The 18,947-nt window shown below is 37.8% G+C and overlaps 1 protein-coding gene across 1 annotated transcript in view; it reads left to right on the top strand.

The window, feature by feature from the left end:
- The window catches only part of RTF1 (RTF1 homolog, Paf1/RNA polymerase II complex component), a 46,694-nt gene that overhangs the window by 20,301 nt on the left and 7,446 nt on the right, over positions 1–18,947 (top strand). The window contains exons 3-8 of the mRNA XM_065940971.1: positions 1,453–1,600; positions 2,940–3,144; positions 11,519–11,633; positions 12,311–12,422; positions 17,401–17,536; positions 17,976–18,153. Of these exons, the coding sequence (XP_065797043.1) occupies positions 1,453–1,600; positions 2,940–3,144; positions 11,519–11,633; positions 12,311–12,422; positions 17,401–17,536; positions 17,976–18,153 (894 nt within the window). The remainder of the gene's footprint in view (positions 1–1,452; positions 1,601–2,939; positions 3,145–11,518; positions 11,634–12,310; positions 12,423–17,400; positions 17,537–17,975; positions 18,154–18,947) is intronic.

Here is an 18,947-nt window from a genome sequence, read left to right on the forward strand (position 1 = left end):
ATTAAAATAGCACCCTTTCACAATATTTTATCAAGGTAAATTAACAGACTGTGGTTCTTAAAAATAGCTCATCTGGAGCATTTCTAAGATGGAAACCTCATCAGAACTATCCCACCACCCACACCCCCTAAAAAACTCCAAAATAAATTTACTTCTGAGCCTGGCTATTGTTAGATAGGGTCTATGATGATCATATTATAAAAGGAACAAAGACTTGGTGCTTTTAAAAAATATTACATATAGAAATTGTTTGTCAATACCAGATTTATAATTCAATCTATGATGTTGGAAAGATGAATGTTATTTTTTATCCTCCCCCTCCATGGTTGTTCATTGGTTTATTTAGTCTTGTCTGAGTTTGCTTTATAATTCCTGGGTTTTATAAAATTTTTATTGACGTATAGTTGATTTACAGTGTTGTATTATTTTAAGGTGTACAGCAAGGTGATTCAGATGTATTTATTTATATATGTATATATTCTTTTTTAGATTCTTTTCCAGTATAGATTATTACAAGATATTGAGTATAGTTCTCTGTGTTACACAGTAGGTCCATGATGGTTATAAATATTATTTTTAGAGTACATAAAATGAAGTTTTTCCAAGTAAAGTACTTTTCACCTAAAATCATTCTCCTAAACTGATAAATACAATATCAAAGGAGGTATGGTTTAATGTAACTAAATAGTCTCTGTGAATTTTAATAATGATTTTATGCTCTTTCAGCCTTATAATTAAAGTGCTTGATGAAGATGATTTTTTTTGGCCTTGGAGTGATTGTGTATTGCCTCCCTGTTACTTTGATAATACAAATTGCAGGTTCCTTATATTTAGATGTATGGGATCTCCTATTTATGATCCAGTTTAAGCACTGTGCTGTAGTGTAATACATGCAGATTTTTTAAAAAAGATACACACACATGTATATTTTTCAATGATCTATTATATACTTACTTTCTGCCTCCTTGGAGTTGGTACCAGTGCTACTGTCCATGCCAAACAGTGGCCTGCATCCTTTTCTCCCTGTGTTTTCTGAAGTGTTCTCTCTTGCTGACACTCTTTATTCCCCCTGCCTTCCTGGGACCCACTCCAGAACTAAACTATGCACTGTGTACTGAAACCCAGACATACCAACCTCTAGCAATTACTGACCTCTCTGCCACAGGAAACATTAGAAGCTGTTTTCTGTACCAGTTGAGTTTTAGTTAACTCAGTTGACTTGCCATTAAGATGACATACTTGCTTTTCTATTGAGAAAAAGTTATGAAGTTTTAGCTAAAATTTCAAAAATCATTATCTGTCTTCCTATAAAAGTGTATTTGTTTTGGATTCAAAGCAATAGAGACTCTTGAAATTATTTCGATGAACATCGGTAACTCTTAACTCTCGAATCTTACAGCTTTTCTCAATAAAATTCCTGTTTCAATTTTCCTTTTTCCTTTTTCCTTGTAGTGGACTTTTGGGAGCAATAAAAATAAGAAGAAGGGAAAAGCCAGAAAAATAGAGAAGAAAGGAACCATGAAGAAACAGGCAAATAAAACTGCTTCCTCAGGCAGTTCGGACAAAGACAGTTCAGCTGAGAGCTCAGCCCCTGAGGAAGGTGAGTCAAGTTAGACCTGGGAGTGAACTCTTACGTGGTAGAAGCTGCAGAATCAGAAATTAGGGGAAAGGTACCTGATTTATAGGTATGGTCTCTGCCTGTATTGTAAGGCTCTCTAATCTTTTCAGTGGTCGTGTATCTGCTTAGAATCTAAATGAAGCAAGAAAAATACAATTCTAAAGCATTAGTTAGGCCCTTGAAACCCATCCAGGAAACCCACGAGGAGTCTCTGCGTTAGAGTCTCCGTTCACCTTAACCTGAGAGCCTTCTCTTTCATTTTTCTTGGATATTCATAGGGTAACTGAGGAGGAAAATCCTTGAACCAAATACAAAACTCAATAAAAAATGTTTTTGTTTTGAAATCAGAATTTTTGCTAACACTAGTTTGAAAATGAATTTGTTCCTGGACTAAACTGGTCAACTTTTATATTTCCTTTGAGTAATAACATTTATATACAAACTGGCTTGTACAGAATTGGCCTAACCTGGTTTTAAGCTCATGCCTATGAATGTTAACTCAAATGAGTCAAGCACAAAGTTGCTAGTTTAACTTAATAAAAACTCAGTTGTAATATGTCATGCTTTATTCCATCACCCTTTGTCCTACCAAGATCCAATTTCATTAGAAATTCACTAATCAGTTCAGTGATTGATTAAAACATTGATTCTTTTAAATGCTGACCAATAAATGTAGAAGAAACTGAGTTTGAAAAATCACGATTTTCAGCCTTCATGGTAATCATTGATTTACTGAAGAGTTATTGACGTGTTAAAACCACTGGGTAAGAGTTTGTTGAAGAACAAGATGTCTACACAGTCTCAGAGCATCTCCCTATATGTACTATGAAAGGTGGATATGGACTGTGTGTCAAATGAGACTATTTCTTAAATGTTAAATTTCCTGGGTTTGATCACTGTGTATTTGGTTATATAAGAGACTCTCCTTTTTACAAAAATTGTTTAAGGGTGAAAAGTCACAATCTCTGCAGCTTACTCTCAGTTCAGCAAATTAAGTGATAAAAATGTGTACATTGCTTTATATATGGAGACAGAAAGTAAATTGGTGATGTTAACAACGGGTATTCTTGCAACTTTTTTCTTTGGTCTGTAATTTTTTGGAAAATACAAAAATCCAATTTAAGAAATCATGCTGGTGATTTCTTAATCTAGCCTAAGATTCTGTAACCTGTGTTTGCATTTGCCAAAGGCAGATCAAGAATTGTCACCAGGGAAATGAGATGACCATGTTCCACTTCACCTAGGAGAGCTGAGGAGGAATAATTAGCAACACGTATTTTCTGCAGCATCACCTAATCTTGTGTTTGGGCCTGTGCTGCAGGTGAAGTGTCAGATTCTGACAGCAACAGCTCCTCCTCCAGTTCAGATTCAGACTCTTCCTCAGAAGATGAGGAATTCCATGATGGCTACGGAGAAGACCTCATGGGAGATGAGGAAGACAGGGCCCGTCTGGAACAGATGACAGAAAAGGAGAGAGAACAAGAACTGTTCAACCGCATAGAGAAGAGGGAGGTGTTGAAAAAAAGGTAAAGTAGTGGTTTCTTAATGATACATTAATAGAGTAATTTTCCAAAGTTCGCATTTGGAGCCCTGTCTTCCTAGGCTTTAAGACTTGAAATTTTGGGAATTCCTCCACGGTCCAGGGGTTAGGACTCTACCCTTTCACTGCTAATGGCACAGGTTCAATACCTGGTTGTGGAAGCAAGCCATGCAGCACAGCACCTCCCATCCAAAAAAAATGACTTGAAATTCTCAGTATTTATGAGTTAGGAATCTGACTATCCTTCTAGCATGGTTTTTGTATTTTTTTTTTTCTTCCAAACTCTAATGTTAAATTGCTTTCTGGTATACAAAGGTGTTTCAGTATTTAGGATTACATGTGTAAATGACAAAAGTCAAGGAATTTCCTTATCACCTGAAAGAATTTCAAGGTGAAAATAAACTTGGCTTTCATCTCAGGAAATAGTCCTCAGAACTTGGATTGTTCTTTCCCGACCTAATCATGTGAAAGAAACAGAGAAGCGTTTTCTTTGGCAGCAGATAGCCCCATTTCATCTGGGAGCCTGGTTGTCCCTTCTAGAGACCAAGTTAAGTCTGGTGAATTATCTGAGACAAGAATGTTTGGCTTTCAGTCAGCAGCAAGTCATAGACATTTGTTTTGAGTGTGGATGCTTCCACAGTTACCTATACTGGAACAAACAGGACTTGAGAAAACAGTACCAGAGTTGCCAGATGGTTAAGAATGACTTCGAAAATTTGTATTTCTGAACTGTGGAGAGCATAGCAAGAGGTTCTCAACCAAGGCCAGTAGGGCCCTATGGTAAAATCACCAAGTAGCTCAAGAGTAGTAGGTGGCTTATCTCAAGGTTGGTTTTTATGTTTTTCACCTTATATGAATGAGGCAGTTGAAGAATGTTTGCAGTGAGGAGAATTAAGACAGAAGTTCAGAGCCATTCTCAGAAATTTGAGGGGTTTGAGGCTCATTTGTTTACCTGCAGGGCAGTACATTGTAATTCAGAACCTTTTGTGTAAACATCACTAGCATCCTAATGTGAGATGTGGCAGCACCAGTAATGAGGCATCCTTTTTGGTGGTTTTTTGTTTTTTTGGGGGGTGTTTACTTGTTTGGGGGGGTTGTTTTGTTGGTTTTGGAGTTTCTTGTCTTTGTTTTGACTGCTTTGTGCAGCATGCGGGATCTTAATTCCCTGACCAGGGATCCAACCCATGCCCGCTGCAGTGGAGTCCCATCCTAACCACTGGACCGCTAAGGAATCCCCAAAGTGTTGGTTTTGGTTGTTAGTTTCTTCCCCTATTCTAGCTTTCCCTTTTTTATTATTTATTTACTTACTTATTCAAGCTTAGTACATAAAGGTAACTTGGTTGTATAAAGGGCACTGATATTTTCTGTCAGAAAGTCTAGGCTCAGGTCCAACTCACTAGCCAGGTGATCTGACCCTCCTCCTGCCTCAGCCTCCCCTTGAGGGATTGTCGTAAGTTCAGGATGAGATGATACATGTAAGAGCATAATATAAATACAAACTTATTTTAAATTGATATACAATATTATATAAGTAACATGTAGAGTAAGTCACAATTTTTAAAGGTTATACTCCATTTATATTGTTTATTGTTGTTCAGTTGCCAAGTTGTGTCTGAGTCTTTGTGACCCCATGGACTGCAGTACACCAGACTCCTCTGTCCTCCACTATCTCCCAGAGTTTGCTCAAACTCATGTCTATTGAATCAGTCATGCTATCTAACCATCTCATCTTCTGCCACCCTCTTCTCCTTTTGCCTTCAGTTTTTCCCAGCATCAGAGTCTTTTCCAGTGAGTCGGCTGTTCACGTTAAATAGACATAGTATTGGAGCTTCAGCTTCATCATCAGTCCTTCCTATGATATTCAGGGTTCATTTCCTTTAGGGTTGACTGCTTTGATCTCCTTGCAGTCCCAGGGACTCTAGAGTCTTCTCCAGCACCACAATTCGAAAGCGTTTATTCTTTAGCACTCAGTCTTCTTTATGATCCAACTCTTAAAACTGTACATGAATATTGGAAAAATCATAGCTTTGTCTATACAGACCTTTGTCAGCAAAGTGATGTATTTGCTTTTTAATATGCTGCCTAGCTTTGTTATAGCTTTCCTTCCCAGGAGCAAGCGTCTTTTAATTTCATGCCTGCAGTCACCATCTGCAGTGATTTTGGAGCCCAAGAAAATAAATCTGTCATTGCTTCCAATATTTCCCCTCCTGTTTGCCATGAAGTGATGGGACTGGATGCCATGACCTTAGTTTTTTGAATGTTGCATTTTAAGCCAGCTTTTTCAATCTCTTCTTTCTCCCTCATCAAGAGGCTCTTTAGTTCCTCTTCACTTTCTGCCATTAGAGTGGTATCATCTGCACATCGGAGGTCGCTAATATTTCTCCTTGCAATCTTGATTCCCGCATGTGATTCATTCAGCATTTCATATGATGTACTATGTATAGAAGTTAAATAAGCAGGGTGACAGTGTACAGCCTTGTTACACTCTTCCCAGATTATATTGTTAGTTATTGTAAAATATTGGCTATATTCCATACTGTACAATATATGCTTGTAGCTTATTTTATACATAGTAGTTTGTACCTCTTAATTCCCTACCCCTGTAGTGCCCCTCCCCACTTTCCTCTCCTCAGTGGTAACCACTAGTTTATTCTCTCTGTCTGTGGATCTGTTTTTTTTTGTTTTTGTTGTTATATTCATTAGTTGTATTCATTTGTTGTATTCTTTAGATTTCACATATAAGCGATATCATACAGTATTTGTTCTTCTGGGTCTGACGTACTTCACTTATTAGCATGTGCTATGTTGTTTCAGTCGTATCCGACTCTCTGCAACTCAGTGGACTGCAGCCCTCCAGGCTCCTCTGTCCGTGGGATTATCTAGGCAATAATACTGGAGTGCCATTTCCTCCTCCAGAGGATCTTCCCCACCCTGGTATCGAACCTGCATCTCTTAGGTCTCCTTCATTGGCAGGCAGGTTCCTTACCACTAGTGCCACATGGGAATCCCCTTTCTTAGCATCAGTTCAGTTCAGTTCAGTTGCTCAGTCGTGTCTGACTCTTTGCAACCCCATGAATTGCAGCACGCCAGGCCTCCCTGTCCATCACCAACTCCCAGAGTTTACTCAAACTAATGTCCATCGAGTCAGTGATGCCATCCAAACATCTCATCCTCTGTCATCCCCTTCTCCTCCTGCCCCCAATCCCTCCTAGCATCAGGGTCTTTTCCAATGAGTCAGCTCTTCGCATGAGTTGGCTGAAGTATTGGAGTTTCAGCTTCAGCATCAGTCCTTCCAATGAACACCCAGAACTGATCTCCTTTAGGAAGGACTGGTTGGATCTCCTTGCAGTCCAAGGGACTCTGAAGAGTTCTCCAACACCACAGTTCAAAAGCATCAATTTTTCGGTGCTCAGCTTTCTTCACAGTCCAACTCTCACATCCGTACATGACCACTGGAAAAACCATAGCCTTGACGAGATGGACCTTCGTTGGCAAAGTAATATCTCTGCTTTTTAATATGCTGTCTAGGTTGGTCATAACTTTCCTTCCAAGGAGTAAGTGTCTTTTAATTTCATGGCTGCAATCACCATCTGCAGTGATTTTGAAGCCCCCTAAAATAAAGTCTGACAGTGCTTCCCCATCTATTTCCCATGAAGTGATGGGACCAGATGCCATGATCTTAGTTTCTGAATGTTGAGCTTTAAGCCAACTTTTTCACTCTCCTCTTTCACTTTCATCAAGAGGCTCTTTAGTTCTGCTTCACTTTCTGCCATAAGGGTGATGTCATCTGCATATCTAAGGTTATTGATATTTCTCCTGGCAATCTTGATTCCAGCTTGTGCTTCTTCCAGCCCAGCGTTTCTCTCAGCATAATCCCCTGCAAATTCATCCATGTTGTTGCAAATGGCAAAGTTTCATTCTTTTTTTATGGCTGAGTAGTGTTCTGTTGTGTGTGTGTGTGTGTGTGTGCGCGCGCGCGCGCACCACATCTTCTTTATCCATTCATTGCATGTCTTGGTAATTGTAAATAATGCTGCTGTGAACATGGGAGTGTGTGATCTTGTTGAATTAGTTTTTTGTTGCTTTTGTTAAATACATACCCAGGAGTGGAATTGCTGGGTCATGTGGTGATTCTGTTTTAGTTTTTTGAGAAACCTCTATGCTCTTTTCCACACTGGTTGCGCCAGTTAATTTTCCTCCATTCTTCTTTGTGTTCTCTTTGATGATAGCCATTCTGTGAGGTAATAATACCTCATTGCGGTTTTGATTTGCATTTCCATAATGATTAGTAATATTGACCATCTTTTCGTGTGCCTGTAGGTCATCTGCATTTCTTCTTTGGAAAAATGTCTATCCAAGTCTTCTGCCCATTTTTTATCAGGTGTTGTTTTTTTGATAGTGAGTTGTATGAACTGTTTATATATTTTTTATATTAACTCCTTATCAGTTTTATCATTTGCAAATATTTTCTCCCATTCAGTAGGTTGTCTTTTTGTTTTGTCAATAGTTTCCTTTATCCTTTTGAAAGCTTCTAAGTTTAATTAGGTCTCATTTGTTTATTTTTGCTCTCATTTCCTTCACTTTAGGAGACAGATCCAAATACATATTGCTATAACTTATCTCAAAGAGTATTCTGCTTATGTTTTCCTCTAGGAGTTTTATGATTTCTGGTCTTACATTTATGTCTAATCCATTTTGAGGTTTTTTTTTTTTGCTTTTTTTTTTTTTAGAAAATGTTCTAATTTTTTTTTTTTTGCATGTAGCTGTCCAGTTTTCCAGCACCTCAGTTATTAACTTTGAAAATAACTTTATTCAGCTATATTTTTACACACCATAGAATCCACCCATTGAAAGTGGTTGAAAGTGATTCAGTGATTTTTTTTTTATGTATTGATAAAGAAACCTGAGCGCCAAAGAATTAATGCTTTTGAACTGTGGTGTTGGAGAAGACTCTTGAGAGTCCCTTGGACTGCAAGGAGATCCAACCAGTTCATGCTAAAGGAAATCAGTCCTGGGTGTTCATTGGAAGGACTGATGTTAAAGCTGAAACTCCAATACTTTGACCACCTGATGCGAAGAGCTGACTCATTTGAAAAGACCCTGATGTTGGAAAAGATTGAAGGCAGGAGGAGAAGGGGATGACAGAGGATGAGATGGTTAGATGGCATCACCGACTCAATGGACATGAGTTTGGATAAACTCCGGGAGTTGGTAATGGACACGGAGGCCTGGCGTGCTGTGGTTCATGGGGTTGCAAAGAGTCAGACACGACTGAGCGACTGAACTGAACTGGACTGAAAGTTGTATAGCCATTGCCACAGTTAATTTCAGAACAGTTTCATCACCCCAGGAAAAAACCCTGTACTTACTGGTATTCAGTTCTCTATTGCCTCCTAGCCTTAGGAAACCACTAACTTACTTTGTGTCTTTATAGATTTGCCTAATTCTGGGCATTATATATAAATGGAATCATAAATATATAGTTTTTTGTGCCTGACTTCTTTCAGTTAGCATATTTTTGAACTTCATTCATGTAGCATGTGTCAGTACTTCATTCCTTTTTATGGCTGAATAATATTCCATTAAGATAATACGTCACATTTTGTTTACCTGTTAATCTGTTTTGACATCTTTTTGTTGTTATGAATACTACTACTATGAACATTCATGTACAAATATTTGAGTATCTATTTTCAGTTCTTTTGGATATGTACCTAGGAGTGGAATTGCTGAGTCATATGGTAATTTTATGTTTAACTTTTTGAGAAACCACCAAACTGTTTTCCAGACCAGCTGCATCATTTTACTTTCCCCCAAGCAATGTATGAGAGTTCCAGTTTCTCCATATCCTTGCCAACACTTGTTATTTTTCCATAATAATTATCCTGGTGACTGTGAAGTATCTCATTATGGTTTTGATTTACATTTTCCTGTTGACTAATAATGTTTAGAATCTTTTCAAATCCTTGCTGGAGAAATTTTTGTTCAAAGGCTTTGCCTATTTTTTGTTGTTAAGAGTTCTTTATGTATTCTGGTTACTAGGCCCTTATTGGAAAAGGAGATGGCAACCCACTCCAGTTTTCTTGCCTAGAGAATCCTGTGGACAGAGGAGCCTGGTGGGCTGCTGTCCATAGGGTCGCACAGAGTCGGATACGACTGAAGCGGCTTAGCATGCATACATGCATTGGAGAAGGAAATGGCAACCCACTCCAGTATTCTTGCCTGGAGAATCCCAGGGACAGAGGAGCCTGGTGGGTTGCCATCTGTGGGGTCGCACAGAGTTGGACACGGCTGAAGCGACTTAGCAGCAGCAGCAACAGGCCCTTATCAGATACATAATTTTCTAGTATCTTTTCCCATTCTCTAGGTTGTATTTTTCACTGTCAAGTATTGCTTAATGCACAAAATTTTTAAATTTGTGTGTACAGTAAGTGTTTTCTTTTCTTGCTCAAGCTTATGATATCATAGCTAAGAATTTATTGCCAAATCCAGTCATGAACATTTACCCCCATGTTTTCTAATAAGTTATAGTTTTAGTTCTTATATTTAGATCATTGATTTTTTAAAAAAATTTTACATTGGAGTATAGTTGATTTACAGTGTTGTGTTCGTTTCAGGTATACAGCAGAGCAATTCAATCATACATGTATCTATTCTTTTTCAGAATCTTCTCCCATATAGACTATTATAGTGTATTGAGTAGCATTCCCTGTGGTCACAGTACGTCTTTGTTGGTTATCTGTTTTACATGTAGTATTGTGTATATATCAGTCCCAACCTCCTAATTTACCCCTCTGCCCCTCATTGATTCATTTTCAGATCTCTCTCTCTCTCTTTTTTTATGGTGTGAGGTATGAATTCAGCTTTACTATTTGGTGTAGTTATCCAGTCGTTCAGTATCACTTGTTGAAAAGACTGTTCTTTCCCCAATCTTGGCCCCATTGCTGAAAAATCAGTTGTTTGTGGATGTATGGATTTATTTGTTGACGCTATTCTGTTCCATTGATGATTGTTTATTGTTACGCCAATGTCATACAGTTTTGATTATTGTAGCTGTGTAGTCAGTTTTTAACTTGTGAAGTGTTAAGTTATACAACTTTGTTCTTTTTCAAAATTGTTTTGGCTATCTGAAGCCCTCTGCATTCCCATAGGAATTTTAGTATCAGCTTATCATTTTTCACAGCAGTGAAAAGAAACAACTGGGATTTTTATAGGAATTGTGTTGAACCTGTTTCTCAAATTTGCAAGTGTTGCCATCTTAAGTCTTTCAATCTGTGAATATGGTATCTTTCTACTTACTTATATATTGTTTAATTTCTTCCAACAGTTCTTTAGTTTTTGGTGTAAAAGACTAGCACTTGTTTTGTTAAATTTATTCCTAATATATATTTTTTTGGATGCTACTGTAAATGGAATTGTTTTCTTTGTTTCATTTTTGGATTGTGCATTGCAAGTACATTGAAATACAATTAATTTTTGTGTATTGACCCTATTAAGAGCTAAGTAAAAAATTTATAATTGAAGTTATTTTATAATGTTATGAAAAGAGTTTAATATTCTTATTTTCTTATTGTTTGTCCCTTCCATAAAATTCCTTAAATTCACACAAAACAATAATTTTGTTTCATAAAAGCCTGATTTTTGTTACAGGGGGAGAGCCTCAATTGCATTTGTTTAAGAGAATAGCATATTTATTCACATGTTTGCTGGGGTAGAGCTGAGGGAGTTATTTTTCCTAAATAGGAAAGATGTTGAGTGGTATTTTTATTTTTTTATTTTTTTTATATATCACAAATTCTGTTACCACTTTTTTTTTTTTTTAATATTTATTTGATTGTGTCAAGTCTTAGTTGCTGCATGTGGGATCTAGTTCCCTGACCAGGGCTCGAACTCAGGGCCTCTGCATTGGGAGTGTGAAGTCCTAGCTACTGGACCACCACGGACGTCCCTCGAGTGGTATTTTTAAAATACAGCCTGTGTCTTGACCACCTTCAAAATGTGACAGTGATTCTCTGTGGCTCCATTATATTTCTAATGAGACACCATTGGAGTTAATCCAATAATTAACTCTTTTCTTCCATTTTGTGAAGTTGAGGAAGAGCTGTGTATTACCAACAAGATACAGGAGGATCCTAAATATCTTCTCTCATTTTTGAGTCTATTTCAACTGAACGCTGTCCAGGACTTTTGGTGTGCTTATATTCAGTATTTCTAATGTACTTAATACATTGGAGTTTCTTGTAGGAAACCAAAACATTAACTCCTTCCCCCCACTTATTTTCTTTCTCCTATCTAATAGAAGTCAGTCCTTACAAATATTTCATTGCCACTTAAAAACCAAACAAATATCTTTTAAACAGATTTGAAATCAGGAAAAAACTGAAAACAGCCAAAAAGAAAGAAAAGAAAGAAAAAAAGAAAAAGCAAGAAGAGGAGCAGGAAAAGAAAAAATTGACACAGATTCAAGAATCTCAGGTAGGAGATACAATAGTCCTTGTTATCCAAAGAGTAATAACCTCTGTTTTGAGGTGTATGTATGTTTATGTAAAAGATGGGTTTATATTATAATCAGCTTAGGTCAGTTAGTGCCAGACTGCTCATGTGGGGTCCTCATCTTGTAGGTTTCATTAATCTCTGGACATATCATTTCACCATTTGCTGTGCTATTTAACTCCTTGGGAATTCTACTGAAGTCTGCATGTAAAAAAGCAGCTCATTGGTGTGTGAGCATTCCTTAAGGGAATGTTGGTAAACTTCTTGTCCCAGGTAGCTAAATTGGTTATGATGTTTACTCAGGTGTATGCATCCTGGACTTGGTAATAAATGTAGCTGGGAAAATTAGTCATCTCTGCGTTTATCACAAAAAGCTTTGTTGACAGTATTAACAAATATTAGCCACGATCTAGGGAGTCCTTTCAGAAAGTGTTTACTCTGATAATTCTTTGGCTTTCTTTTTATTAGCCAGATAAGACAGGGACTCACTATACTGCTCAGTCCACTTTGTCCACAAGAGGATGCTGTCTCCCCTTAAGCAAATTTCAGTTTCTGCAGCCAATATAGCTTCACATTGGAGAATTGAATTATTTTTAGTTACAGAGAATGTTATCAGCTATTGGTGAAAAGAACCATCCTACACAACTTTCCCTTCCCAGGTAACATCCCACAACAAGGAACGACGTTCCAAACGGGATGAGAAACTAGATAAGAAATCTCAAGCCATGGAGGAACTAAAGGCAGAGCGAGAAAAACGGAAGAACAGAACAGGTAAGTGGGGAAAATGTAATGGCTACTTTGTGTCTTTGATCATATGATTTGACTTCCTGATGCCATTTTTATCCCCCCCTTCTCAATTTTAGACAGTTCCAAACACAGAGAATAGTATATTTATTTATTTTTATTTATGTGACTGCACCAGGTCTTAGTTGTGGCATGTGGGATCTTTAGTTGCAGCATGTGGGATCTTTAGTTGTGGCATGTGAACTCTTGAGTTTTGATGTGTGGGATCTAGTTTTCTGACCAGGGATTGAACCCAGGGCACCTGCGTTGGGAGTGCAAAGTCTTAGCCACTGAACCACCAGGGAAGCCCCTCTTTGGGTTATTTTAAAGTAAAAGTAAATCCCAGCATCATCACATTTCAACCATAAATACTTCAATATGTATTTCTAAAAGATTAGGACTCTTAAATATAACTACAGTACCATTACCACAGCTAAAAAAAGTGACAAATATTTTTCTTCCAGTCTGTAGGTTGTCTTTTCATTTTATTTATGGTTTCCTTTGCTATGCAAAAGCTTGTAAGTTTGAGTTAGTCCCATTTGTTTATTTTGCTTTTATTTCTATTGCCTTGGGAAACAGAGAAACATTGGTGTGATTTGTATCAGAGAATGTTTTGCCTGTGCTCTCTTCTAGGAGTTTTATGGTGTCATGTCTCATATTTAAGTCTTTAAGCCACAAAATGGTGATATCATTCTTTCATCTACTATCTGGTATACTTATATAAAGAGAAACTTACCAGCTATTCAGTTACCACCAGGGACATTTTGTATTTACTAGTTCTCAAAAGAATGAGATAGTTCCTTAGCAAACTCCAACTGTAACCAGTGAGATTTGTTTGTTTGTTTTGAATATCCTTGGGAACTCATGGATTTTTAACATACTTTATGTTTTTATTCCATTGCAATTATTATTGTTGAAACTCAAATTGTCTTATATTCAACCAGTTGTAGCATGCTACTGGATTGGTTATTACTTCTAAGTCTTTTCGGTATTCAGAGCTAGGATTTTTTTTTTTTTTTTTAGGATAAATTTATTTTGAGCCTCATACCGATATATCTGTTTCAAAACTAGGATGCCAAGGTTTTTTTTGTTTTGTTTTGTTTTTGCTTTATAACAACTTTCTTGAGGTATAATTAAGGAACCATACTGTTTACTCATTTAAAGCATACAGGGCAGTGGCCTTTAGTATATTCACAGCTGTGTAATAAAACTCAATGAGCTTTCAAATGTTTCATTACTCTAAAAAGAAACCTCATATCCCTTAGCTGTCACCCCCTCAGTCCTGTTATTTCCCAGCCCTAGGCAACCACTGGTCTACTTTCTGTCACTATGGACTTGCCTGTTCTGGACATGTCCTATAAATGGAATCATATACTATATGGTCTCTTGTGTCTGACTTCTTTTGCTTAGCATGCTTTCTGGATTCACCCATGTTGTAGCATGTATCATACTTCTTCCTTTTATGTCTGAATAATGTTCCATTATATGTCTGTACAAGTTTTATTTGTCCCTTCACCTCTTGAGCGACACTGGATTGTTTTCACTTTTTGACTGTTACAAATAATGCTGCTCTGAGTATTTATGTGTAAGTTGTTGGGTAGACAGATTTTCACTTCTCTTGCCTATACACTTAGGAGTGGAATTGTTGAAGCATATCGTAACTTTGTGTTTGACCTTTTGAGAAACTGCCAGGCAGATTTCCAAGAGACTTAACCATTTTGCATTTTCACCAGCAATGTATGAGCATTCTCCCCTGTTTTCACATCCTCACTAACACTTGTCATTGTCTTTTTTATTATAACCATTTTAGTGGGTATGAAGTGGTATCTTATTGTGGTTTTAATTTGCCTTTTTCTAATGACTAGTGATATTGAGCATTTTTGGTATGCTTATTGGCCATTTGGATATCTTCTTTGATGAAATGACTAGTCAAGTCCTTTGCCTGTTTTTTAATCACGTTATCTGTTTTTTGTTGTTATTGAGTAGAAGAACTTCTTTAATTATTTTCAATTTTAGTCCTTTATCTGATAAATGATTTACAACTGTTTTCTCCTGATCTGTAGGCTGTCTGTTTCCTCTTGATAGTGTTGTTTGATGCATAAAAGTTAATTTTGATGAGGTACTATTTATCTTCTACTGTTTATCTACTTTTTTTCTTTTGTTGCCTGTGCTTTGGATATCATATCCAAGAAATTGCCAAATGCAGTGTCATAAAGTTTTCCCCCTATTTCCTTCGAAAAGTTTGATAGTTTTAACTGTTACATGTAGATCTTTGATTCATTTTAATTTTTTTGTATGGTGGGAGGTAAGAGTCCACTTTTTTTTTTTTTCTATTATGTGGGATATCTAGTTTTCCTAGCACAAGGTTTTGAGATGACTGTCATTTTCCTATTGATTGATCTTGACATCCTTGTCAGAAATCATCTAACCATAGATGCAAGGGTTTATTTCTGGGCTCTCTATTTCATTGGTCTGTATATCTTTCAAATGACTTTTTTTTTTTTATGCTTTTTATTTCTTTTTTTATTAGTTGGAGGCTAATTACTTCACAACATTTCAGTGGGTTTTGTCATACATTGACATGAATCAGCCATAGAGTTACACGTATTCCCCATCCCGATCCCCCCCCCCCCACCTCCCTCTCCACCCGACTCCTCTGGGTCCTCCCAGCCCACCAGGCCCGAGCACTTGTCTCATGCATCCTACCTGGTCTGGTGATCTGTTTCACCATAGATAATATACATGCTGTTTTTTCAAAACATCCCACCCTCACCTTCTCCCACAGAGTTCAAAAGTCTGCATATAGGGTTATCATTACCATCTTTCTAAATTCCATATATATGTGTTAGTATGCTGTAATGTTCTTTATCTTTCTGGCTTACTTCACTCTGTATAATGGGCTCCAGTTTCATCCATCTCATTAGAACTGATTCAAATGAATTCTTTTTAATGGCTGAGTAATATTCCATGGTGTATATGTACCACAGCTTCCTTATCCATTCATCTGTAGGTTGCTTCCATGTCCTGGCTATTATAAACAGTGCTGCAATGAACATTGGGGTGCACGTGTCTCTCTCAGATCTGGTTTCCTCGGTGTGTATGCCCTGAAGTGGTATTGCTGGGTCATATGGCAGTTCTATTTCCAGTTTTTAAAGAAATCACACTGTTTTCCATAGTGGCTGTACTAGTTTGTATTCCCACCAACAGTGTAAGAGGGTTCCCTTTTCTCCACACCCTCTCCAGCATTTATTGCTTGTAGACTTTTGGATAGCAGCCATCCTGACTGGCGTGTAATGGTACCTCATTGTGGTTTTGATTTGCATCTCTCTGATAATGAGTGATGTTGAGCATCTTTTCATGTGTTTGTTAGCCATCTGTATGTCTTCTTTGGAGAAATGTCTGTTTAGTTCTTTGGCCCATTTTTTGATTGGGTCATTTATTTTTCTGGAATTGAGCTGCAGGAGTTGCTTGTATATTTTTGAGATTAATCCTTTATCTGTTTCTTCATTTGCTATTATTTTCTCCCAATCTGAGGGCTGTCTTTTCACCTTACTTATAGTTTCCTTTGTAGTGCAGAAGCTTTTAAGTTTCATTAGGTCCCATTTGTTTAGTTTTGCTTTTATTTCCAATATTCTGGGAGGTGGGTCATAGATGATCTTGCTGAGATTTATGTCAGAGAGTGTTTTGCCTATGTTCTCCTCTAGGAGTTTTATAGTTTCTGGTCTTACATCAAATGACTTTTTTAAAGTCACTTGTTGGGAGTTCCTTGGTGGTCTAGTGGTTAGAATTTGATGCTTTCACTGCCTTGGCCTATGTTCAATCCCTGTTCAGGGTCTTGAGATCCCACAAGCCAGGTGGCGTGGCCCAAAAAAAGTCACTTACTAGAGTTCTTTTGTGTGGTTGTGAAATCAAGTGAATACCTTGTTTCATTTTGTTTGTGATCTGTAGAGATGACATTATTATTATTATTATTATTATTTGTTTTATGATTATATAAAATACAAGGTTCCAAAGTCAAACTTTTTAAATAAGGTATTTTCAAAGAAATTTAGCACCTATACCCTTCTGTTTCACTCCTTGCCTCCCTCCCGTAGTAGGCAGCCTTCCTTTTTAGTTTTTTAAACAAAAGGAACAGATTCACCTTCCATCTTGAATTAATGGTAGCGCATTATACACACTTTTCTCTCCCTTGCTTTTTTCACTTACTCATATTTCTAGAGATAACCCCTTAGTTTTTAAGTCGAGCAGTGGTTGGTAGACTACCTGTTTTGTAATGATTTGATTGGAATACAATGATGCCCATTTTTTCTTAATTGTCTGTGGCTGCTTTCTGTCTATTGTAGCAAAGCTGTGTAGTTGATGCAGTAACCATATGAAGCCCATCCTAAAATATTTACTATCTGTTGATTTAAAAGATTTTCTGACTCAGGATGCAATGTAATGGCTCAACTTGGCTCATTCCTTGTTTCACAGCTGCAGGGTAGTTCACTGGGTCAGTGTGCTAGAGCTGATTCAGCCACTCCCCTTGCAGACATTTGGGTTGTTTTCAGTCTTGTGCTATTACATGTAGTGCTATAAATTCAAAATAAGGTTTCCCTGAAAGACTCTGAAGACATCTTTAGTTTTTCCTCATTTTTCCTGCCCATCTCCAAGTGTCTTGAGAACAATAAAAGACAAGTGTCAGCAGAGTTGGTGTCCCTTTTTGCCCACTTAGTAACTGTCTTCCATCACACCCCTCACCCCCTTTATTTTCGTCTGCTGGGGCTTGACATTTGGTATGACTTTAAACTCTCTGGGTAACTCACTTGTATAGATAGCCCAAGTAATCACTATCCAGGCCAGAGACGATGGACCTATCTATTAAATCTTTTTGTACATTCCAGTCCTTTTTTTCAGAGATGAAAGATGTTTCAGTTTCTTATTGAGAGAACCTCAGTTAAACATTTCCTTTTTTTTTTTTTTAAAGCTGAGCTCCTCGCCAAGAAACAGCCATTAAAAACCAGTGAGGTGTACTCTGACGACGAGGAGGAAGAGGAGGATGACAAGTCCAGTGAAAAGTCAGATCGCTCATCCCGAACATCGTCATCCGATGAGGAAGAGGAGTAAGCTGTGCACATTTTGGTCTAGTAGTCAGGATGGGTGGGTTCTACGGGGAAAGGCTTAGTGTAGCTTCCAAATATCTCCTCCTGTTTGGTGACAAACTGTGGTTTGGTCAAGTACCCTGAATTGCCGAACTGAGTTTGCTAGCACATCAGCCAAATAGGCTTCTGCCTTTGGCTTGTAGACTGCGCCCCTGAACATTTCATCAGGATTTGGCAGGTAGGAATTGCCTTCATGTCACCCTTGGATTGGCCAAGAGCTTCCATTAGTTTTCTTTCTCTGATAGTGGGTTGTCTGGGATGGCAGCCTCATTCGAGACAGTTCATAGTCCTGGTTAGGAACAGGATTGTAGTCCCACTTTCCTGTTGCTTCAAGTATTTTTATTTACCTTGATCTGTTAGTACAATGAACATTTTTCCCAGCGTCCTTTGTTCCTCACAGGAAAGAAGAGATCCCTCCAAAATCACAACCAGTCTCCTTACCAGAGGAATTGAATCGGGTTCGATTATCACGGCATAAGCTGGAACGTTGGTGTCATATGCCCTTCTTCGCTAAAACAGTCACAGGGTGTTTTGTACGGATTGGCATTGGAAACCACAACAGCAAACCAGTTTACCGGGTTAGTATTTCTTTCCTTGGACAGTTGTAAGATGTTTTAAATATAATGATTCTTGGCTAAGAACATGAACTGCTGAACAGACCTGTCACTTTTCTGCTACCATTTGATGGGAAAATAGATTCCAGTTGAGATGTCTTAGATTGGCCACAATCTGAGACAACCAGGGATCAAGCTGACCTGCTGCCACGAAGAGTACTTGGAGCCTAAAAGTTTAGATTTAGAATGATTTTCTAAAAGCAAGACGGGAGACATTTATGAAATCTTTGTCAGGAGTTATGTAATCTGGAAGATTTATTCATTTGAAAAATAATGAAAAATTTCCACGTTATATACTAAGTGACTTCTGGAACAGGGAGTTATATTGAGGTTTAAAAAATAAACAAAACCTTCCAACCTATTGAGATTATTTTGTGAGTTCCAGCTCTGCTTCTGTGGTCTGGATGGCTAGAACGTAACTGGTTGGTTTGTTTCTCTTTTCTTTTCTTTTTTTGTTTGTTTTGTTCTAAGTTGTTTGATTTTAACCTGTGTTTTACCCCCTTGTGTGAGGACCAGTGGCCATGCCACGTCCCAGAAACCTTGGCAACAGAAACAGACCTCATGGTCTTCACATTTGATTGATAAAACTGACCTCTGAAAGCCAAGTGCACCCCCAATAAGGCAGAATTAAGTTAGAGGAGAATTTGCTAGTGGGTCCCACCAGGCTAACTGCATCCTCACTTACTGTGGGCACAGGTGCTTGGCTATCTAAGTCCTAAACCTGAAAACGGTGCCCAGAACACCTTGAAGCTGTGGGC

This window comes from Muntiacus reevesi, chromosome 7 (assembly GCF_963930625.1).
Source record: "Muntiacus reevesi chromosome 7, mMunRee1.1, whole genome shotgun sequence".
In the NCBI taxonomy this organism is placed as follows: domain Eukaryota; kingdom Metazoa; phylum Chordata; class Mammalia; order Artiodactyla; family Cervidae; genus Muntiacus; species Muntiacus reevesi.